At 41.2% G+C, this 24,196-nt stretch overlaps 1 protein-coding gene across 6 annotated transcripts in view; it reads left to right on the top strand.

Moving 5' to 3' along the window:
* LOC118406628 (cryptochrome-1-like) overlaps positions 1 to 24,196 on the top strand; it is a 61,485-nt gene that overhangs the window by 20,023 nt on the left and 17,266 nt on the right. For 2 of the 6 annotated variants that reach the window (XM_035806805.1, XM_035806802.1), the window contains exons 1-4: positions 9,203 to 9,567; positions 19,935 to 20,043; positions 20,835 to 20,977; positions 23,195 to 23,379. In XM_035806805.1, the coding sequence (XP_035662698.1) occupies positions 9,404 to 9,567; positions 19,935 to 20,043; positions 20,835 to 20,977; positions 23,195 to 23,379 (601 nt within the window). In that variant the 5' untranslated portion in view covers positions 9,203 to 9,403. Of the gene's footprint in view, positions 1 to 9,202; positions 9,568 to 19,934; positions 20,044 to 20,834; positions 20,978 to 21,156; positions 21,177 to 23,194; positions 23,380 to 24,196 lie in introns of those variants that run through there. The other 4 variants (XM_035806806.1, XM_035806804.1, XM_035806803.1 and 1 more) reach the window with 3 other exon arrangements.

The following is a 24,196-nucleotide window of genomic DNA, read 5'->3' as shown; positions in this document are numbered from 1 at the left end:
ACTATTGACTCTATTTGTCCAAATTTTCGACAATTTAGAACCATCAAAACCCACGAAAGCCTGGTAGAGGCTAGCCTATTGGGACCACAAGGAGTTTCGACACGACTGTGGTCCCTCTGCGCTGCGTAGGAGAATGTTTTTAACCAGATCCCATCTCAACACGTGAGGATACACGATTTACAGGGGTTACGTGCCAACCAACATGTGCCCTGTGTATTTAACCTAGATACCGTCTATCATGATAGGTCAGGTCCGAAGGGTTCACCAAATGCACGTGTTTTGTCTGGCTTACAAAACACAAACAAATCATTAAAGTTATGTCCGAGCCAAGATCGCGAATTTTCCAGAAAGTCCGAATCTTATTGAAAAGGCAGCCACTCAAGCAACTGGATAAGATTTTGGAAACGGTCAGACGTTATTTTTCGCCAGTTACGCCGATGTTGTTTGAAACGTCTGACCGTTTCCAAAAAACATATCTAGTTGCTTGAGTAACTGCTTTTTTGGCGTATCTTATTAACGTTACCTGGATGTCTATTAAAGTTAAACCTTCATCGACGCAAGTTATGTTTATACCTTTGTCTATCTTCGGTATTGCGAAATGTCATCTGTTCTTCAAAAGGAAGTCGGACGAAGCTTCAGCGTCCCTGTGGAACACCTGATGCCCAGCTTACATATGAGTCTTATGACCATGTGACGTGCACGATGCTCTAACCCGCAACAACACATCTCACCGGTTCTACCCACCGGCAGGCGGTAACTAATATAATGTAATAGTATGTTATATAAAGGAACATACCACTTTGCGTTTCAAAAGGGGTGTGTGTTTTTTCTTACCTTAAATTGATCCTCCCTAAAGATTTAACCTGTCATCTTTGCTTTAGATTATATATCTTAATTCTGTATGTATCGTATCTTATTCACTACATCTGTCTAAGTACAGAGCAGTGCGTCTTAGCAATGCTGTGGGCGTCTTCAGCATGGCTATCTCCCTTCTGCGTGCGTCTCATGAACATAATTTATGAAACTTATGCAAAGAGGTCATTGTACATTCACGTGTACCCCGACATGTTAGAGCTAGAGCCCAACATACCCAACACAACGCTGTCGCACTAGGCCGTGTATTCAACACTGTTCCAGCTTCAACTTCGCTGTTAGCTGATTTTCGCGACAGAAAGCGACCATCGCTTGATAAGCTTTTCCATTATGCTTATCGAGACCGTCGACCAGCATCCCATATACGTTATGTACCTGAATCGCGATGTTTGTTTTATACAATGTTGAAGAACTAGCACTGTCCGTGGTTTCAAATTCCAGCAGTCTTTTGCATCGTCTGAGGGGTTCCATCGGCCATATCAGTATCTGAATATGTCTGACAAGCTTGAAAGCCCATGTCAGTGTTGTGTGTAAGCTTCTTGCCAAGGCAAACCGACCGCCCGGCAGAGGACTAGAGTCTGAGCATAAAGAAAAGGTGTTTTCCCGCCATGATTTCGCAACTTCCTGTGGGGAGGGAGGGTGCAATCAACCTGTCGCAAGCGCACGAAATCTTCCAGAACAATCCTCTAGTTAAACTGTTTTCTTTGCCATCGTGCAACTGCAAGCGTAGAGCGTCGAATGTCACGTATCTTTGTCGCTAGGTTGGGTTACCTGCGTCGCACGGACGAATAGAATGTGTGCGAATGCCATGTATGTTGTTATTGAGACCCATATTTGGTCACGGACTCGTCTGACATGCTTCAATCTCCACACTGTCTAGTCTAGATTTTCCTCGGTGCTGAATTTAAAGAAAAAAACATCAACTCAGTGTTGTATATTTGATATTTAAAAAGAAGAAGAAAAAAAAAAACAGACAAGAAAATGTGACTAATTTATCGGTAAAAGTTCTTGTGGGCCACGCCTCCGTATAATCGAGTCGTAGAGCCAAAGAAGGCTACAACTTGTTACAGTTTTCAACAAACAAACAAACAAACAAACACACATACACGCGCGCACGCACAGACATAGACACATACACACACAACACGCACGCACGCACACACACATAACGTTACGTTACATATAAAGCAAATACATTACATCACATCCACAGTGAGTGTTACATCACGTCCATTGTTTGAACGCCAGACAAATTGAACAATCAAAGAGTGACCGAATGTCATCCGACCGAATGTCATTCGACGTCACGTATGACTGATAAAGAATTAGTTGTGGGCGTTTTGATTTTTTGTTCACAAGTTTTTCTCTCGCCATTTAACGTTATTGGATTGGGTTGTTTCTAGGCTAGCGTGACTCCAAAAGGGCAGAGTGACCCCGGACACCAGACGTTTTGATAATCCTCGGGGGATGCGTTCATGATTTGCTCAGTTGGCCAGAAAACGGCTCGCTGATTCCTTTGGCAAATTTGACCTTCTCTTCCACCACTCGTACCTTTTACCCTCCCACAGGGTTGACTAGATCTATCTCTCTAGATCTATCGCGTCAACCCTGTGTGGGCGGGTGGCCTCTAGCAAATTCTCAGCAAATAAAATCAGGTCAATTCTCGCCATTGCGTTTTCCAAATATGTTATATTTACTACAGCTAGAAGAAAACAGATAAGTTTTCCCTGTGTTTTAACCCCGCTCTTCTTCGTCGGTGGATTTCTTGGAAAACGAGAGAAAATGATAACGCACGTCTAATATAAATATGTATTCACACTATCATGCTACCTTTTATAATTTTCTTTGAGCGAGAGATCGTGTTACGTGTTTTTAAGCCATAGAACGCCATAGATGGGTACTCCTTAATATTTAGGTCTTTATTTGAGAGTTCACCTTGGCGGTAACAATGAAGCCGGTGAGTCAAAAGAAGGTTAATTACTAGTCTCCAACCAGACGTGTCCGCTGGATGGCAAAAGAGAAGAATTTGGCCAATTAGTGACAAATTAGTTGCCACGTGATCTCAGTCAGTCTTTTGCAGTCTATCCAGCTCGTTCACTCCGTGACCAATTAACTCCTACTAGGCTTTTAGTCCTAACTTGGCCAAAGCCTCCCTATCACTATTCGGCCAGGTGGGAGTCTGGTAGAGACTAGTTAATTGCTATCTTTTGATGGTGACGATCTTCCCATCTAATCTCTGCTTAATCAATTGCTGTTTTGTTTGTTTTATGCAGTTTGTTTGTCCCGTTGCTTGTGTGATTTTTTTGTTGCAATTTTTGCGCGCCAGGGATCGTAGGTACTGATCGCGGAAATTTGACTTCGCATCAAGAAAAAAACGGAATGTTCGCGGTTGAAACTGCCAGGCAAGGTTTTATCCAAAAGGGTAAATGTATGCTATCCAAGCAGAGATTCGGCTCCGGTTGTTTTTAGGCGTGTTTTTGGTCGTTTTCATCGGGTTTTCTATTTTGTACTATTTTCTTTATGTCTTCATTTGACTGGAAAACATATAGAAAACGGTACAAAATAGAGACCCCGATAAAAACGACTAAAACACACAATAAGTGGAGAATAGAATCGGTCACCGTAAAAACGCGAACATAAAATCGTCACGAAAGAGGGTCCCCTTTGAGCCCGTTTTCCCTAGCCTCCATAGAGAGCCTGCTATGGAGGCTAGTTTTCCCGATGATTACGCACATTTCTGCTTGCTACCTAATATGTGCTGATGATGAGCTCCACTTTCTACAAGATGACGTGTCAGGACGTACGCCTTCGTGATTTCAAGAAGAGATGAAGGATCGGTGTGTGTCACAGCGGGAGTTCAGTAACCCCGCCCGTATTGGATCATGTCACTTGGAAGATATCATATGTGAAATTTCATTTGTAAATGAACTAATGATCACCGCGGGAGTTCAGCAACCGCACAATGGATCATCTATTGAAGATATCATATGAGAATTTCATTTGTAGAAGCTGATCATAGGTGAGACTGGCGTGAGTTGATCCAGAATTACAACTGAATGTGGGAATGGCTCAGGGTTACAAATGTCTTTATGACCACTAACACTAGCAGGCATCCTAGCGTTAGTTTATTTATATACTTTAATTTTTTTTGTGATTCTGTGTTAACGTATAAGCCAGAGTCATATTTCCAAACTGTCGCCATGTCGCATGTGCACCGTCTGCAGGAACAAAAATATGATAGAAACATCCCAAACGTAGAATTTGATTATGGGTATATTTGTGCATATTTCTTGGTGTACTATTTCATTTTTCCTTCCCGGAAAAACTCCCCGGGCCCCGGTTGGAAATGTTCGCCTATTATTTCGCAGAACAGTGCAAAATGGCTTAGCTTCCTTCGCAGACTTGAAGGAGCGCCAGCCGGCAGATTGAGCACTTTGTAGTTGCCAATATGGCAATGCAACATTTCTTTGATCCCAGGAAAACTACATCCTGAGTAAACCGCCTGCAATATGCGACAGGATGTGGCCACTTACGTGCAGCATCACTAGTTCCGGAAAGGAAGTTTCACTGTGGTTCTGAGCAGCTACCGGACTTTTAAGACCCTCATGGTTCTTCTCCAGGATGTCATTAGATATAATGAAGTTTATTTGCAAGTTCGTGCCCGAAGGCTTATTGCAAGTACATGGTATAAACATATTGACAATGGACAGTCATAAACAATATTCTACTCTAATACTAGTGTTGGCTATTTCTAAACGGTTGGGTTTGACTTCTTTTTTGGAAGCAGAGGGAGATGAAAAGCCCCACATTTTCTAGAATTTGTGGGTTCTGCGATTTCAAGAGAAAAGTGGCTTTCTGTTCGTTCTGTTCCAATGCTTGTCGTCTTTTGGGGAATTGGTACATAGATTTTATTCTTACATTCAACATCACCGCAAATTGCTTTCACGCCGACACGCATGGTTCTTATTGAATAAGCATCTGCGTCTATCTCAAGTATCTTCAGCGATTTACCTTAATAGCCATGCTAAGTCTTCCTTTCAATCACAGCAAGTTACCCCGAAGTAAATTGTTTTACATTTTCAACGTGATTTTCAAGCACCATTCCATAGCTAACTTCATGTACAAGTAAAGCAGGGTGCATCTTTGCCACTTGATACGGATTGCCTCTGTGGGTTTGGTACTGATACTAAAATCTATGCGCAAATAACGAGCCACAGCTGCAGCTTTTGAGATGCTCAGTAGTAGAATAGATGTCTACATGATAATACAACTGTCAACCAAAAATGACGTCGCTAGGCAACTCCTTCATCCTCGCCACGGTAGCCCGGGGAAACGGAGCGATGGTGACGTCATCGGCGCTCACTTAGCATCTTCACATGTCATCTTCACAATCACGTTGTCTAGTCTACGTCACAATCACGAATCTCTAGATCTGGACAGAACTAGTTATACACTGGAAAATGTAGGTCGGGGCACCGTGTGTCCAAGTCCATAACGTTTACCTTCACATGGTCTACTAACAAGCTACCGCTCTGTCTATTCTTACTCAAACATGATTCATAATTCAAACATGACATTCATATATATATATATATGATAACCGGCCCCTGTCCTGCCACTCGCCACACCGTGTAATCTAACACCACGGAGTGTCTTCTGATTTACCAGTAGGCATGAGACAGCTAGGTCTTAAGGTTTGGAACGGAAGAAGAAGGCGAAGAAGGATGCTCTCCGAGCAGAAATTGGTGGGGAAGATTGTTATCTTCAGTTTTTATCATATTTCTCGTTTTCTGTCCGCACTCCGCAACAGTAGGTGAAAGGGCAGAATCTTCCCCACAAACCGTTGCATGGAGAGTAGAAATGAATAAAATAGCACAGAAACAAGAGAGTAGAAATGAATAAAATAGCACAGAAACAACATGTCCCCCTTCCGGGAAGGCATACAAAATAAAGATAAAGAATCACGACTTGCATTATTATGGCCATATAAGGAGAACCTGTCGAACGCTCACTACCATTGTTACGGGCTCTCCCCATCCACTACAGAGGCTTTTGCACGAACTTGACTGATCCTCAAGATCCGCTGAAAGTCCTTCTCTACCCGCTGTTCTAATGGTCCGTGCGAGGACTGCCGATTTTTGAGAACTCCATCGTTGTCAACAGCTACTTCATAGTCATTCAATGTCCGCCTACAGGTTGTCGCCATTAGCTCTAACGAGTATTGATCGGTGAAGGTACAGGTAGTCCCGCAGCCAAAAGGGCTGTAGTCGGTTTTTATCCACCATGTCTAGGGCAAGATATTGGAAGGTGGAACCCATCCCTCTCGTCCCGTCAAATTTTAACTCCCAAGCCGAAGACATGTACCCATTTTTACACTTGGTCCGGGTGGCGAAAGTCGTGTTAAGTCAAGTGCATTTCCCAAGAGTACAAGATAGGTAGCATGACAGGTTTTGAACTCAGGACCTCTAGCTTCTGGGCCAAACACTCTTACACGACCCATGGTGAATACATTCCAAGATTTGAAAATCTTTTAATCTATATTTCTCAAAGACGTTGCTGACATAGGTTCATTTTTAGGACAGTCACCTTCCCAAATCTTATATAAGATCTCTGCCCCGCGGAAGTGCCAACCCCCTACGTTTCATGTACGCGTTTATCTAGATTGATCAGAAATTTTTCAAGGCGTTGCTGACGTAGGTTCATTTACAAGTCAGTCTTAATTAAGGTCACTTCGCCGTGAGCTTTTTAAAAATATCTTTCATTTGGCTCATGAAACCGTGCCGGGGGCGTAATTTAAAAAGAGATTACAGTAGATTGTCGGCTTGGCTGTGCACCGCATCCCCGCGGGTATGAATCGCACTGTAGATGTTGGCGGCGGTTTTATATTCGCGGTTTTCGCGAGGCAGTCTTACCGCGAACTTAAAACCACCGCGAACATTTTTCCATTGCAGTATGTGACTAAAGTGTCACCACCGCGAACTTAAACCACCGGCGGGACTGTCCTATTTTCCCGCTAAGCGAAATTAAATCCCCGCGAACTACCTGTGTAATCTTTATTTACATCAATTGTCTACTGTGTGCTATTTAGTGGTGCACAAGTCAGCGATGAGTCGTGTGAGTTCGTATGTTAACGTTATATCTATATATGAAAGGTACCGGATTCTGGAACTTTCCTCGTGACCGAGACAAAAATAAATGAAACAAAACGCAGCGCATGAAGAAACTATGTTGAAGTTGATTCGACAGCTGTAATTTCACACAAGCCTGCGTCATATGTTTTTGCGCCAGCGCTTACCGGCACAATGTATTTTGACTGCAAAGTGCTTGTTTGTGTGCACTACGTGATCTGGTTGTATGCATATGATGATCATGAGAATAAAAACTTAAAGACCTGCAATTTCACAGTCAAAGGGACTGGTGTGAAGTACTCTCTCGTGCGTCACGGCAAGGCTCTCAGTACAGCCCGTCGCTACGTCACTGTTGGGGCCTGGAAACGCAGGCTTTACCTGGGCTTCACGGGGCGGGAAAATATTCTCCAAGCACAGGTTGGGTCACGACTTATGAGGAGACCAGTAGTAGTGGCCGGGATTTTTACCGCTCGCTGTGTGACTTAATCCGTTCCGTTCCGAGGCAGAGGAGAGGGCGGCCTCTGCTTGGAGAATAGCGACCAACGACCGCCACTGAGATAGAGGCTAACTAAAGAACGAACGTATTTCACAATATTCGGCATGTACATAGCTTACATATGTGTTAAACATGCGGTTGGGTTATAAGATTCACAAAAAAAAGGACTTCGGAAAAGAAATCATCATACAATTATTGTAACATTTTGTTATTTCGTTCTTATTCTTATTGTGTGTTTTTGCATATTTGTTCGAGGAGAAGATAAGCAATTGAAGCTTTTGTCCCATCCTAGGCCTCGTTAGATAAATGTGAATAAGAAAAAATCATAATATAGTCAGGTATTCCCGTCGTCTCTCTGAGCTTGTATCATGAACAGATTCTGGAAGGGAGACCCATACGCTCAACTCCAGATAGGAATACATTGTATTGATGAACATGAGTGCGGAACCGATCAAATCATTTCTTTATTCTTCTCACATCCTGCCTGCCTTTCTTTCTGGCTATTTTTATAGCACACAGGATGTAGCATCATAACTATTTTCTTTTATTTTTATCTTTTATAGCGAAGTTTTTTTTTTCATCAAGCCGCTCCGAAAATCTGCGAAAGAGAAAGTCTGCGAAAGAGGCTAACTTCCTCCTCAATATCCGCTAAATACAGAAACACTAGTCCACTCTCCCACCTAGGCCCACTCTCCCATCCGCCCAAAAAACGTGCACACTTGACAAGTCGAGTCAAGTGATATTGACATTGATGTGCCGTGGGGACGTCATGGAGGTCTGATGCTAGTCTTCAAGCAGATATTGGGAAGGACGGTTGTAAAATTTTCACCCGGCTGTCCTGTTTTTCTTGCACGTGTCCCAATTTGATTGCTTTATGTAGGATTTTGGCGCAAAAAAATTAAGTATTTTAGATGTAAGAAATCTTTATTTGTATCACATTTACTTTTCGACATATTTGTGTTATTGCCAGAATTTCACTTTTCTGACGCAATCCGTCAGTTTATTTGTTTATTGCGATCTCCAATTAGACTTTACAATGAAAGGTTACTTTCTATCTAATTATCTCTTGGCATCTCTGCATGCACTGCAATAAAACGGTGGCAAGGCTGGTCGTATTAAACAGGAATCCAAATAACGTAACAAGAATCACTGTCATACATGAAAAGTAACGTTAACGTTAAAAGTTTGCGACATGCCAGTTACCAGCGCACGAGTCTTTAGGAGGATGCTTGTCAGACAAATAATGTTCAAGCACTCGGATTGAACGCCTACAAAAAGCAAACAATTTCACCCTGACAAGTAGAGAAAAAAGACCATTGACAATTAGATAAACGATCCAAAATTAATGTTAACGTTGCAAAATCAGGTGTTTGCTTCCATAACGTTCTTCAATGTCGTCATGGGTCCTTTTGTGTCCAAATAGCAGCGGACAAACATACGGTGTTATTCGCTACAGACTACGTCCTTTGGCAAGTTATTCATATTATTTTGGCCAGTTTCTGCTAGCATTTCTGCCTGACAACGGAGAAGGCTAGGTCAGTCAAACCGCACAAACCAGAACAACAGACATGACATAAACATCGGGACCAGTTCCTTGCCACGAAAACGTGACCTTTTTACTCATTAAATATGTGACCAATCAGCAATAAGTTTGGTGAATAATTTATAGCGCCGACCAATCAGCGCGCGGGAGGGCCGCCGCGCCTGTGAGCTGTTACGTGGTCACAGAGATCGTGCGTCGGGGAAGAAAGTGGGAATCGCGCAGTTAAACCTCGACCTTCACACCGACTAGAACCGTGTTTTCTCTCTCTTTTTGCAGGATTTTACCACCAAGGACACTTCACAGAGGATGTGCAACCGATCTGTGACATAATCTGTGAAAAACTGTGGTAAAAACTGTGTTAATATGAAGTCAACGATCCACTGGTTTCGGAAGGGGCTTCGGCTTCACGACAACCCGAGCTTGAGAGATGCGCTTCAAATGCTCCAGCCTGGAGACGTGTGGAGATGTGTGTATGTTTTGGACCCTTGGTTCGCTGGCAGCTCAAATGTTGGAGTCAACAGATGGAGGTAAGACTCTTCTGCTAATCTTACGCCGATTTTGTGGTTAATTTTCGCTCCGATGAACTAGTAAAATTCAGTTTGTTTGATGCAGTGGTGGCGCAGTTTATTTGGGTCACCAGTAGAACTAGAACAAGCATGGCGGAACATGCGGCCATGAATGGCCCGAAACTGTTGTCCAAAAAATAATTTTACGCCGTATGTCAGCCGGATTTTCCCTTTGTCTGCCGGTAAAAATTTCATTTTGCCAGTTTTGCTGTAAAATGTGTTTACTGCGGACCGCCTTGACGTAATGTGACGAAATGTGCTTATTTCTTGCGACTATAATCTTCAGTTAGTTGAAGGCGGCTGCCTCAAATTTCGAAAGATATATTTTGAGGTGGACACTGAATGTCAATTTTCGACTATTGTCAGGATGTTCATGTCGATAAGAAATTCTTTGTCACTGTATTAGCAAGATAAGAATTTTTTGTCACTACTAAAAGGATGATTCTGTTAAGAACATTTATGGGCACATCGGTCGGAATGTTCATTGGATAAATTGTGAATAACACTTTATCATTCATGAATGATTTTGTCCACCCAAAACTCTGATTGTGATCCCATATCCAAGATGCAAAAATTAGAATTTGTTTGGATATCTAGTGAAAAGGTATCCCTGTGCTTCCTGTCAATAACACGTTTAGCCATAAATGCATTTCAAAGCTGTTGTTTATCCCATGGTACTCAGATAAAAGCTTGTGTGTTAATGTCATGGTTATTATGAATATGACTTTTATGAGGTCATAAAATTCAGGTTTGGAAATTTAAGGAAATCATTTTGGATGCTTCCCACTTATTCTTCATCATGTGAAGGCTATTTTATCTTAGTGAGGCGTCACTATCCAGAATGATCTCTGGTTTTCACAAGTGTCTTTCCGGTGGCGCGTGCGTCATGTGCGTCATGTATAATCATTGAAAACGGTCATCAGCGAATGTAGTTATGTTAAATTAGAATCAAAAGGATTTTCCTTTGCCACATTCCTTCTCATGGAGTTAGATCTCTAATTGACATCGGTTTTAATTATGTTTTGCAATTCTTGGTCCAGGTTTGAATCTGAGCCATCTGTATTTTTCAAGCAGGTATTGTGGTGGGCAATTGTAATGTTTTCTGTAGTCTGTGAAGAAAGAGACTTGAGGTGTATAATTGGTGTTCTAATGTATTTTATCCTGTGCACCCCAGGGTTTTTCAGTGCACCTAAAATTTTAGGTTTCCTGAAAATTAGTTTTTAGCCCAGTACCCAGGTCCTCTGCCTAAATGAGTGAGTTTGCATTCCAGAGGCATAGTGCGCTGCAGAAACAAACCGCTGATCAGTCTATTCTTAGCAAGCAAGGCTTTTCCTGGGGTTATCGATATCGACTTCTTAATGACCTTGCACATGCATGGCCACCTGCAGTTTGTATCTTTTTTTTTTCAAAGGCCTTAGGATGATTTATCTTTTAGGTGCCTAAGTGCTTCAAGTCATTTTTTGGAGGGGATTGTACTTGTCGCTAGAGGCCGGCTTTGACGCAGGTAGTGGTTTTGTTTTACTTCCTTGGATTGATCAGGTGTGGATAAAGAGGAGAACATTGAAGACCGCCTACGTAAGTCCAGTTGGCTGTGCCCAAAGTTACTAAATTGAAATGGCACAATGTATGAGAAGCTAATTTTGAAATTGTATGCATTGTATGGGGGACAAAAGCTATTTTTTAAATCTTATCTTACAGACACTTGTAAAGTTGTTTCATTGTTACCTCCTACACGTTTTGTAGGAGTGAAGTCTATGAATGGCAGTGAAAATCATTCTCCTTCTTGAGCTGTTGCCAAAGGACCGCTTTTCTTCAGCGCGTACATACATTATATGTGAGTGCCAGCCATGAGAAAGTGTGTGAATGGCAGTAGAAATTCATTCTTGCTGAGCAGTTGTTAGATTGGCTTTTGCTCGATCCTGTGCGTAGGTGATACAGGAAAGTGCCAGTTCTGATATTCATAAGAAAGTCTGTGAATGGCATTAGAAATTCATTCTTGCTGTTAGTCAAATGATCGGCTTTCCTTCACCTGTGAGTATGTGATATGTGAACATGCGGGGAATATTGAAATGCAACAGTACTAGATATTCATGAGATGGTCAGTGAATTACAGTAAAATTACTAACTAAAAAATTCATTCTTGCTGAGCTGCTGTTAGTTGAAGGGTCGGCTTTTGCTTCAGCCTGTGCCTACGTGATATGTGAACATCCCAGGCATATTCAAGTGCTGCCAAGTGGAAGTCTTGATACTCAGGAAGGGATCAACAACCTTATCTATTGCTGTGTGGGCTAAGTCTTGGAGATTTCATGTATATATTCCCCAGGCAAGGAAGTTAGAAGGTGAAGATTTTAATCGCTTGCAGTTGCAGATCGAGACAAAAGAAATTATCGGCAGCACACAATCTCTTCTTTTCCGCATGTGGCTCTGGTTCACAATTTTGTTTTTCTTGTTCAGAAGGAAGTGAGCTATTTAGGGTTACGTTTTGAATGTGTGTTTTGCACTGCAAGTAACACTTCTTTTCACGTTACCTAAAGCTTCTTATCTCAGTATGCTATTTAGTTTGTCTCATTTTTTGGTGCCAGGACAAGCTTAGTGTATAGCCCTAAGTATGTATACATGGACATTGCCCATGAATTCTGGAAAACATCTACCTAGAAATTATATTTGTTTGGATTCTTTGTGAGCATATCTAATTACGATATCTAATTGAGAGCATTCTTGCCAGCAATCACCTGATGTTGTTTACCCAAAAAGGGCAGGTGTTGGGCCATGGGTTATTGGAAAATAGGTCGTGTTGACCTGCTGTATGCAAAATACTTGTCCATAATTATGGTTCATACCATAGAAAATCTCTAACAACACATTTCCCCTGACTTATCCTTTTGTACACTATGCAACATCTTTCTGTATGTTCTGAAGATTTTCTCAGGGTCAATAGTAATCAAAAAGGGATGTTTTTTTCCTTCTTTTGTTCAGCAACATGTTGAGCAGGTCTTCCTAATTTGCATATACTTGTTGTCGACTAAGGGTCAGGCTGACCTAGAAAATCTGGCTTATATAAGGTGCCAGTTTGGACTGGACCACTTGTAGGGGTGTTCGTTGTTTCTTTTTAGGAATAATGTCCAGTTTGGGTACATATTTTTACCTAAAAGTGTGCCTTCTATGTGACTGCCTCATGATTATTTGATTTTGATTGAATATTAAGCGGGGAGAAGGCAGTCCCACTGTGTTATGTTGCCCTAGTGTTTCATGTGTTTACCCTCCTGGATTCTAGTGTAGGCTGACCCAACCAAATATGCGCTGGACAAAGTACAAAGATTTGTAGAAATGTTTAGCTGTGTGTGTCTTACATAAGGCGAACGCGACCTGACTGTATCAGGTAAAATTTCTTCGCTGGTGCATCTTGGCACTGGAGTCGAAGAACTAGCCTGTAGACCCTGGAGATCAGGTGCTACAGCTTGCCATATGGATGAAATTATATGAACCAAACAAACAAACAAAAACACACATAAAATTTTGTGTTTAGTACTACTATTATATATATCGAGACTCTAGCATGTAGGGAGTTTTTAGAATCATCATTACACAATAATTTTACATCAAAGTGAGATTTTCCGCATTTTCAGACGTTGATTCTTAACGATAGGTATCTCAGAAACTGATTGAAACTGAAACATGTTAATTTGAGTCCTGGCAGAAAAATTTATGACAAGAAATATGGAGATAGAATTTCATATTAGCTCGTGCAAGTGAGTATGAAAATTGAAAGGAGATGAAAGGAGATAGATGTGCTTTCTGATGTGGTCTAAAATGAATAAGGGCTCCAATGTTCTGACAAATCAGATTTGTGTGGGTAAATTAAAAGCTAAATTTAGCTCTGTCTTGACCCAAGTCGCCCACGGGTGCATAGCCTGAGTGGCGCACCAGATTTGCCACGTGGGTTCAGCACGGCCATGCCAAAGCCGTCACTTAACTGTTATTTATCCTGTTATCAACATCTGAATGGTGCCGGCAGACATGAAATGTGACGTGCGTGCCTGTTTCTGTTGAGTAATCAAAGGTAAAGGTTAGGGTCTCCCTAGGGGACCGTAAAGCCTAATGGCACATAGTCACTCATAGGTAGCAAGTTTCCTTACTGCTTTTTTAGATTCAGCGGTGTGGTCAAACCTTTACCAGTAACCAGCTGCAGGTGATCCACCTACACATTATTTAAGAACCAGCTGGCCGATGTGACAAGTGGGCCAATGTGACCACTTGTCACAAGGGGACGGTGGTGACTTATAATAAGAACCAGATATACTACTCACTCATATAGTGACTTAAGAATGTTGTCTGTTCACATAGACCAGATTTTACCAATCCCTAGTACGGTATTCGAGTAAAACGACATCAGGTAAAAATCTTGGTTGAGCAGAATCAATTCCAGTTCTTGAAGCTGTTGCTTGTTGAGTTGAGCTGTAACATAGCTGATATCAAAATAGAAAATTCTGGTGCAGTAATGTAGATAACTGCTAGGGAGCCTATTATTCAACTTGAACAAATATCAAAAACATATTAACACCTTCTAGAGTTATGCTGGCAACAAGGACACCCACACACAAAAACTTCTCTGAAAACATAACCTCCTTGGCAAAGGAAAAAAGAAAATAAACTGGTATGACCTTATCAGAAAGAATGTCAACTAAAATAGTTTTTATGTAATGGTTTAAAGCCCAGTGTGCATTACTTTTTTCTTTTGGATCCTTCCTTACCGTTGACATTTCTTTTAAGATTTGCTTACAGACTGTAGCTTAGGTGAGGAAGGTATACTGAGCATACAGTTTAAAAGCTACTAGTATTTCTGACATTTTTTCAAAGGTCACTGCTTAGCTTTTAGTTGCAAAGAAAAGATCAGGCTCATAGTTTGTATACAGAAAACCAGGAAACAGTTTCAATTCTTTGTAACACCTTGAAATGATATTTTAGCTGTAGATAAATATTCAAAATGTGTTTTAAGCCGGCGTGCACTTGAACCTGTTTTTCTTGTCAGCTATTCTGCACGCGAGTAAAACCAGTTTGTACAATGTGTGTATAACAAAGTTCAAGCTGACCTGAGTGCAGTTGTGTAAGGTCGGCCTTCATGAAGGTAACACCCATACAACAGCAATGGTACACGTGAATATCAGCGTTTTACGGCGTGAACAGGTACAAAGTCCGAGTTCAGACCACTGCAGTGTTTACTGTCTGCTCTGAGAAGGAGCAAATATTGATCTTTTTTTTCACGTGATTTACACTCCTTGCTATTAGAACTAGCAGCCTGTCTTTTGCAAAATCGAGATTTTAGGTAGAAGTTCCTAGAAAGGTACAAAACAGGAAGTTTTGTAATTGTGTACTTCCTTTGCACTTCCTGGTATATGTCATTGTGCTTAGAGAAAATTGTTTCTTAGGCCACACCAATTTAATTTCTTGGTTCACGGATTCGCTCGCTCCTATTTTTGGGGAAAAAAAATGAAAATAAAAATTACCATTCAGCAAATTTTCACCATTACTGAAACCATTCACCAACTTTCTGGTGTAGCAAATTGGCCTTTATATTATAAGCTCCTTAAAGTGTGGGTACAGGTGCTGTTACTGTACAATAATAGTGTTTTTGTACTTTTTTCAAGCTGAAAACTTTTTTTCTTTATGTTTTGGATTAGCCGTAACCTTTACCCCAACCATTTTACAATTTTTATTTTTATTTCGCCCCTTCGCTCCATATTTTTCATGAAAAAATCCGTGAACCAAGAAATTAAATTGGTGTGGCCTTAGGCCTAGGAAAAAAAATGTTGTGTTTCCTGTTTCCCTACCTACCCTAAAAAAACCTGCCGACCCTAGACTTTTTTTTTGGGTGGGCAGTGGAGTCACATAGCTTCCAGTTAGAATTTTTATTTGGCCTGCTTCCTATTGAAGTAAAACACTGCTTGTCCCATCTAATGAAGGATAAATGTATCTATCATGCACAAAATTAAAGTTTGACATTGAAAGACAAGTGTCATCATACATTTCAGTTTACTTTGTTCAACTGTATTGTAAATATGTATCACTAGAATTTTGGCCAGCCTAAAAAAAAATACAAGAAAAAAAAAGATAATCCCTACCTACCGACCCTAATTTTTTCAGGACTGAAACAGGAAACACAACATTTTTTTTCCTAGGCCTTATGGATGACAGGAAGAGGGATTGTATTAATATTATCATTTCATTGTCTTGTTTTCTATTGAAAAAGTGAATAAGGAGGAAGTTTGCAGTATTACTAATACTCCAGCTGAATTTACTTTGTAAGTCTCCGTTTGAAGTGGTCAGAGACCCCTAGCAACATTTTTTTCTCATTCCTGCCTCTCCCCGGGCTCATTTTGGTATAGCCCTACAAGAAAAGTAACAAAGGTGAAGTAGCAGACCTCATACTGCATGGTTGGACAAGTCCTGGGCAAGTAAAAGTGCTGATCGGGCAAGCGATATACTTGTTACTTTTCACAGTCATGGCATCAAGCATTGGTCAACACAGAAAATAATAAGTGAAAAGTGAAAAGTTGATTCAGTGTATATTTTTTATGTATTTGCTTGATAGGACAAGTGATATTTGAAAAAAACTTGCACAGCCCTGTGCCAAGGCGATCCGTTTTTGTCTTTGCACCTGTAGAGTGATATCTTCACTGATGTAGGGGTTCCCATGGGTGCTTATGCTTTTAGAGAGCTGGCAGGTACCATGGTAACGACGGACAGGCAGCCCTTCAACAGCGCCAAAGTGTTATTCCCAGAGATGGAGCCCAGGTTCAAGGATAAAATGTCTACCTCTCTAATGTACTTGATACAGAATGATGAGGTCTAATAGCTTATTTTTGTTCCACCCGTTGCAAGTCAGAAAGCAAGATGCTAGGCCTCTATGCAGTAAAGAGTACGCGGGAGCATGTTGACAATGACTAGGAAAAAATGTTTTCGGTTACTTGACTGACCAAGCAAAAACCTGCTCACCCTAGCTTTTTGGGAGGGTCTACCAGTGGCCAGGGACAAATTTTGCATCTGTCGTCTGAGTGGTAAAAGTATTTCATTCTCTGGCAGTATGTTGTGATAATGACCAGGAAAGAATGATTCTGGTGACTCAACCGACCCAGTAGAAACCTGACGACCCTAGCCTTTTTGGGGGTCTACTGCCGGCAAGGGACGTTTCCTATCTGACATCTGAGCAATGAAAGTCAAACAGACTTAATGTATTTCAGATCAAAGTTTTAGACATTAGTTGATGTAAGAACAGGTAGCAAACACTGTTCTTCTTTGTTCAGTGTAATGGTTCAGTAGAAATTGAACTGATTTTTGTATTGAATTCTAATGTCTTAAATCACAACCTTACTTAGGCAATCACCATTGATAGGTATGACGATGATGAAGGTACACTATATAGAGTATCTGTGATATATAGAGAGCCATTGTGCAATGGGAGCTGACTCAGCTTTATTCTCTTCACCTTCGCTTTCTTTAAGAGCCAGCAACTTTTTCGTGGGAGTATTGTTTTCCTTGAGTTCTGAAGCTTTTCATTCCCTTGCTATCTTTAAAAGAACTTTCCTGGGGTAATCATTATCACTATTTTTCTCTTTTTGCAAACAAGAAGCTACAATGCTTCATTCTAAATAAGGCAATAAGTAAAAGAGAAGAAAGGGCTAGAAGGGAAGCTAACCTTAGGGACTTTTATAAAAAACCTCACTACCGGCTCGCTTTCTTTAAGAGCCAGCAACTTTTTTGTGGGAGTATTGTTTTCCTTGACTTGTGAAGCTTTTCAACCCTTTGCTATTTTTAAAAGAACTTTCCTGGGGTAATCATTATCACTATTTTTCTCTTTTTGCAAACAAGAAGCTACAATGCTTCATTCTAAATAAGGCAATAAGTAAAAGAGAAGAAAGGGCTAGAAGGGAAGCTAACCTTAGGGACTTTTATAAAAAACCTCACTGCCGGCTCGCTTTCTTTAAGAGCCAGCAACTTTTTTGTGGGAGTATTGTTTTCCTTGACTTCTGAAGCTTTTCATTCCCTTGCTATATTTAAAAGAACTTTCCTGGGGTAATCGTTATCACTATTTTTCTCTTTTTGGAAACATGAAGCTACAATGCTTCATTCTGAATAAGGCAACCAGTACTAAAAGAGAAGAAAGGGCTAGAAAGGAAGCTAACCTTAGGGACTTGAAGTTCTATAAAAATCTTACAAATGGTGATAACTGTCTTTTGTATCGTTTTGGAAATATGAAGCTAAGATGCAAAAAGAAGAGCTAAAAGAAAAGCTCTTCTGAACCATTTGTGCTTGAAGGGTGAGCAAAGAAACTTAATGCTACTTCTATAAGAGGCCATTTATTTATATGTAACTTTTCTCATTAAGCTGCACATTTTTAGAACTTTTAAGGTCCCATGTGTCCTCATAACATATGCATTGTCCCTGTCCCTGGTGCTGACTGTGTTTCCCTGTCCTTGGTGCTGACTTTGTTTCCCTGTCCCTGGTACTGACTATATTTCCCTGTTCCTAGTACAGACTTTGTTTCCTTGTCCCTTGTACTGACCATGTCTTCCTGTCCTTGGTACTGACTCCAGTACCCCTGTCATTGGTATGGACTAGGGGTTGGTACCGGTACAAAACTGTTTTTTCTTGTTGGGCTGGCTCAGAAAGACTGGACATTAAAAAAATCGGTTGACCGAATGTTGGACCGATTTGAAAATGAACATGTTATACCAAATTGCTGCATTTGTAGTTTGGCATGTCGTCTGCATGCAGTTGCGCAATGATGTACATTGTTTTTTTTTGCAGTAGCTGTTTTTATATTCGATAATTTCAGAAATCACTCCTATCTTCCTGGTATTGCAGAACAGACCATGTGGTTTCTATATAATGTCCTTGGTTTGGGGGGTTTGATAATTAGCTCATCTCCAAGCAGATATGGGTTATGCATTGTCTGATGTATAGAACAGCTGTCACGGTAGAGGAATCCCTAAGCAGATGTTAGACTCTGGCTTCCTAGCATATTGCTTTGGTTAGTACCAATATTATAATGAACAAGTACATACTTTGTCCTGGTAAGCAATCAGTAATATTAGGGCTTCGTTTTCTTTCCTGTTTGCCGTTGTTTGTCTGTCTAAGACTCTCCATATCATCGGCATACATAGAACAGTGTACAAAATACTTTCCTCAGCCAGGTTTCACAGTGTGCACAGTGTGCAACCTGGGACAAATACTAGGTTGCACAACTGAATTTCAAGTTTCACCACCTACAATTCACTAATTTCTGAAAAAAAAAAAGGTACAATACATACATGTTTGGCTGATATGAAAGGGAGCTGCCTTGGCTCATTTATTCCTTCCAATTCCATTGACAACAAAATTGAGTTCTGAGGCTCTAAATCTAAGTTGCATCCTGTGCAACCTGAGTTCAGAAGTAAGTTGCACCAAGCAAAAAGTGGTTGCAATGTGCAAGTGGGCAAGTGAGTATTTTGTACGCTGATAGAACCTCGGAACTTACAGATGTGATCGATTGCCGTATTATGTGTGGTGTATACAACAGCCTGTCACATTCGATGAAAAAACTCATCACATCCCAATTCAACGTAAAAACCATAAATACGTCACAGAGTATGCTCAGTATGGTACCTACGGTTAATTCTTCACTTTTGATACTGAGTATTACTAGAGACAGGATTTGCGCAGGAAAATATCTAACGGTTAATGATATCGTTTGTAATGTAGGACTGATTACCTAGCTCTTTTTGAAGGGCAACATGTGCAAAGTCACAAGATTCAAATTTTAGTTTGAAACAGGAGTGCTGTATTCCGTGTAAGTGGCAAGTCAAAATGTTGCAAAACGCCTGCTAGATAGAACCAAAGTGATGCCTGTGGCGAAATTAGAGTGCCATTTAAAGTGCTTGCGTCAGTAGTAATGGCTACTTTCGTCACAGTTAGGCAGTCCGAAATGAATTAGTGCCTCATGTCAAGACTTCTGATATAAAAAAAAGTTGCCCCTACGTCTGTAACACTGACAGATGTGTTGGTATGGCGCCCATCTCCATTTCTGTAGCCCTTGGGCCACAAATCTGTGCAAGTGACTACAACAGTGGGCTAGTCCACTGGTAGTGCTGTGTGTTTAGATTTAACTCCCATACTCTTTCTAATTAATGCTGAGTGCTAAGAATCTACAAAGCAGCGTGTACCATTTTAAAAGTCTTTGGTGTGACTCGGCTGGGGATTGCACTCACGACCTAACAAATGTAAGGCGAACACTCTACCCACTAGGCCATTGCACTGGTATACTCATGTTTTTCTTTTTCTTTTGTTTCCAGATTTCTCTTGCAGTGCCTGGAAGACCTCGATGCGAGTCTGCGGAAACTAAATTCACGACTCTACGTCATCAGAGGTCAGCCCACAGATGTGTTTCCACGACTGTTCAAGGTAGGTTTTATTCCTGGACACTTTAGAACTTATTGATAAATCATATATATATAATGCTACATTTATATATGTCGGGAAAGAATTTTCTGGTGTCTGCATGCTCTTTTAGTGTCTTACTTAGTGTTAGACAAAGCGAGGTGTTCTAATCCACGATTCACTGTTAATCTTAGCAGCCTGCTTTAATTCAACAATAAGAGTTGGCTGCCCTTCCGAAGCAGCTGCACTGCCACTCTATTAATTTATTATCAAACATAGCCAGGTGACATTGTGGGCATAGCTTAACTGGTAGAGCATTGGGTTTGGCTCCAGCAGGTTCTGAGTTAGATCCTCACCATGCCTCAGGCATTGCGCCCCAGGGAAAGACGCTCTACACGACTTTATGGTAGCGCGCGTAGTCCAGTGGTTAGCGGCCCTGCCTCTGGAACTAGAAGCGATGAGTTCGATTCAGGCTGTGTCGCTCACCCGACATGCATGCTACCGGAAAGGGTTGCAGTCCTTAGGACAGGATGTTAAGCCGTGGTCCACTGTTCATTGTGCTTGTCGAAAAAAAGAGCTAGGGGAATTTCCCCGGTACAATGAACCTGTAAATACTGTACATAACGTCTGTCCTCTCTGTCACGACCAGTGGAAGACTAGCTCTTCAGTGAGCTAAAACTGGATCGAGATCACTTTCCTTTTTTATGGTGCGTGACACCCAGTGAGCCTCTCGGCTTACCTGTCAAAACGTTGTCAGGATCCCCCACACAGAAGTTGTTTTCATGTTCTCATCACGTCTTGCTTTACGTCCGCAGGAGTGGAAGGTTTCCTGTCTTTCGTTTGAGGAGGACTCGGAGCCGTTTGGTCGCGAACGCGACATGGCGGTGATGAAACTGGCAAAGGAGGCCGGAGTCAAGGTCATCTTGCGGACATCACACACCCTGTACAAATTGCAAGAGTAAGTATAGTCTGTGTAACACAAACTCCGCCGTCCAGGGCTGTAAGTGGCCCCTCGGATGTTTGGCGGGCTGCTATTAGCGAGATTTAATCAGGCTAGAGTAAGTAGTACCCAGTGAAATGTTGCCAGGGCTGCCTCCAGCTTTGAATTTTTTCATCCCATTATTCAATATTTTGGACACCCTGTACAAATTGCAAGAGTAAGTAGTACCCAGTGTAGGCCAGTGAACACGAATGGAAATCTGTATTGGCGATGATGTAAAAATAGGCAAGTTCAGGGTGTCATGATCTCATCAGTGAACATTCCAGGTCACCCCACACAGCAGCCCGATATCTCAAGTGTCCAAAAGTCTAAAAAAGGCTAAAAAAATAAACCAAAACCCCTTTTTTTTTGCCTAATCTGAACGTCTGCACCCTACACTGTCTTACCAATATGAAATGTTTCTTACATTTTCCTGATACAAGTAGAAAATTGGCTAAAATACTGTATGGACTCGTTTTGGGCCTTCTGCAGCTACGTCAATTAGGGTCATTGCCCTGTAATGTTGCCAGGGCTGTCTTCAGCTTTGAATTTTTCATCCCATTCAATGTTTTGGAGCTCATGTTGTTAATTTTCCTTATTAAAATCTGTCATTTTTTGTGCTTAGGAAAACACAATTTTCATTAATTTTATGCCATGGAGTTATCACAAAGTCCTCAATTCTTGGGGGGATGGCTGAGGTGAATTTTTTGTCCTTACCATCAGACAAATTTCCTTCCCGGGACTGGTCCAGGAGGCAGCTGCAATGTCATTATGAAAAACAAATAGCTCAATGCAAACAAAATATTGCGGGATATTCCAAAGCAAACAGCAGCAAACCTATTTAGTAAATGCTGCACCTAAAATTGGGTTGGCCTTTTGTCGATTTCTTTGACTACTTCAGTCATAATTATGCGTTTTAAAGGTTAGCAAAGAGGAAGACTTTGTTCCATATTACATTTAGGCCCAATCTAGACACAGTTTTTACCAATATCTGTGGAGATGTCGGGAGGGATCTGGAACGTTGGGACGCATCTACATGCACGCGGAAGTTGTCGGGGACCCTTGCTTAGCTATCGGGACCCCTGCTAAGCTATCGGGCGAATACTCCGGACCTTTCGGGAGAAATTCTGCCGATATCTTTATGGCGATATTGCAGTTCCATCTAGACGCTGAAAAAAAGCTGTTGGCGAGAGGTTGTTGGCTCGCAGATATTGGGAAAAACTGTGTCTAGATCGTGCCTTACACTGCTAACGGTACTTGTTATTTTGTTAGTGACAGGAAGTGCTCTCTGTTTCCTGGCCTATTGTGTTCAGAAGCAGGGAATTTCTTAGGCCCAATTTAGACATAGTTTTTACCGATATCTGTGGAGATGTCGGGAGGGATCTGGAACGTTGGCTGGAAGTTGTCGGGGACCCCTGCTAAGCTATCGGACGAATACTCCGGATATCGTAATGGCGATATTGCAGTTCCATCTAGACGCTGAAAAAGGCTGTCGGCGAGAGGTTGTCGGCTGGCAGATATCGGGGAAAACTGTGTCTAAATCGTACCTTACACTGCTAGCGGTACTTGTTATTGTGCTAAGTGGCAGGAAGTGCTATCTGTTTCCTGGCCTATTAAGAATTGTGTTCAGAAGCAGGGAATTTCTTAGATGAGCTGGTTATTAGCTGTGTAGCTGCCACCGGGTTTTTATCAAGAAAATTGATTGAGTAGGCGTCATATTCGATAAGCAGACTTCATTTCCTGGATTACTGTTCCTCCAAGTACATGTAGCCAATTATGCAGACAGTACTGCCACTTTACCTTTGATGAAAGTAGTTTTTGTCACCAGCTTTTTGACAAGCAGGGCTCGAAATACTTTTTTCTGCATACCTGCACTGGTGCAGGTAACATTGAAAATTACCTGCACCGGACAAATTTTACCTGCACCAATCCGAATTTAGGAATTTTAGATCATACTAAAATAGTTCTGGAACCATTGCTATTTTTTCTTTTATACTTTATAGGTAGTAACAGTCAATGTAGCTAATGACAATCTGCATTTGTATATACAGCTACATTATAGTACGGCGGTTGTTGCGCTAATTCTTTAGGGAATTTATTTTGAGTTCACCTTTGGCACTGATGTAGCATCCATAAGTATCCTTCATGCATAAACTTGCAAGTTAAGTTCCTATCATTGTTCTTTCCCCTGCTCAGCATCATTGATGTGAACGGTGGGCAGCCACCGCTGACCTACAAGCGGTTCCAGGCCATCCTGTCCAAGATGGACCCTCCAGACCAGCCAGTAGACTCCATCACAGCAAGTACAGTGGACAATCTGACCACACCCATCAGAGATGACCATGATGAGAAATTCGGAGTACCATCCCTTGAGGAGTTAGGTGGGTAAAAAGAGATTTTACCTTGTATATACACATACACACACACACACACACACACACATTCTTGGAATCTATTCATGTTTTCTATCTTAATATGTTGGCTTGCTAACATTAGCAATTGCTGCCTTGTCTGAAAGTGGGATGTCCTTGTCACATTTTGCACACACAAAAAAAAGATTAATATAGGTTAATGGTGACTTAGTTTCTGCAAGCTTTGTGCTCAGTAGTCAGCTGCTAAAATGTCATCATTGCAGGTATTTGATCAAGAACATTTGAGACAGTGACTGTTAAAATCTACTCTCCTTCCCTCCAACCCCTAATAAGTAAAATTACCAACAGGGGTATATGTCGCAATTGTAGAAGATAGCGCTGTGGGCAGTCCATGTCCAATATGTAATAGTATTATCCTTCTTTTGGTTGATCTTTTGCCCATGCATGACCAAACATGAGACATGGGCTTTCAAAAATTGTTTATACATTACCGGATAGTGAGTGAGTGAGTGAATTCAGCTTAGACTCAAGATTGGTACTACTCTGTTACATGGTTTTTGACCCTATGTGGTTAAATCTTATGTACTGGCATTGTAAGTTCATTTGCAAGAAGTAAAAAGTGATAGTTTTATAAGTCCAAGTTTGCTTTAGGAGTGTTCACTGTTTTGGTAAGCAATTCATTCAAACTGAGCAAAACTGTTGACTGTTTTAGCAGCATTTCCATATTCTTTGTATATATTGCATATATTATGTTAATGAGGCAGCAATGCCAAATTTGATACTACTTCTTTTGGTATAATTTTTGCCCATGTTTGAATGCGAAACA

Source organism: Branchiostoma floridae, chromosome 19, assembly GCF_000003815.2.
Source record: "Branchiostoma floridae strain S238N-H82 chromosome 19, Bfl_VNyyK, whole genome shotgun sequence".
NCBI lineage: Eukaryota > Metazoa > Chordata > Leptocardii > Amphioxiformes > Branchiostomatidae > Branchiostoma > Branchiostoma floridae.
The sequence above is the reverse complement of the archived record's forward strand: the minus strand, read 5'-3'. Positions and strand labels throughout refer to the sequence as shown.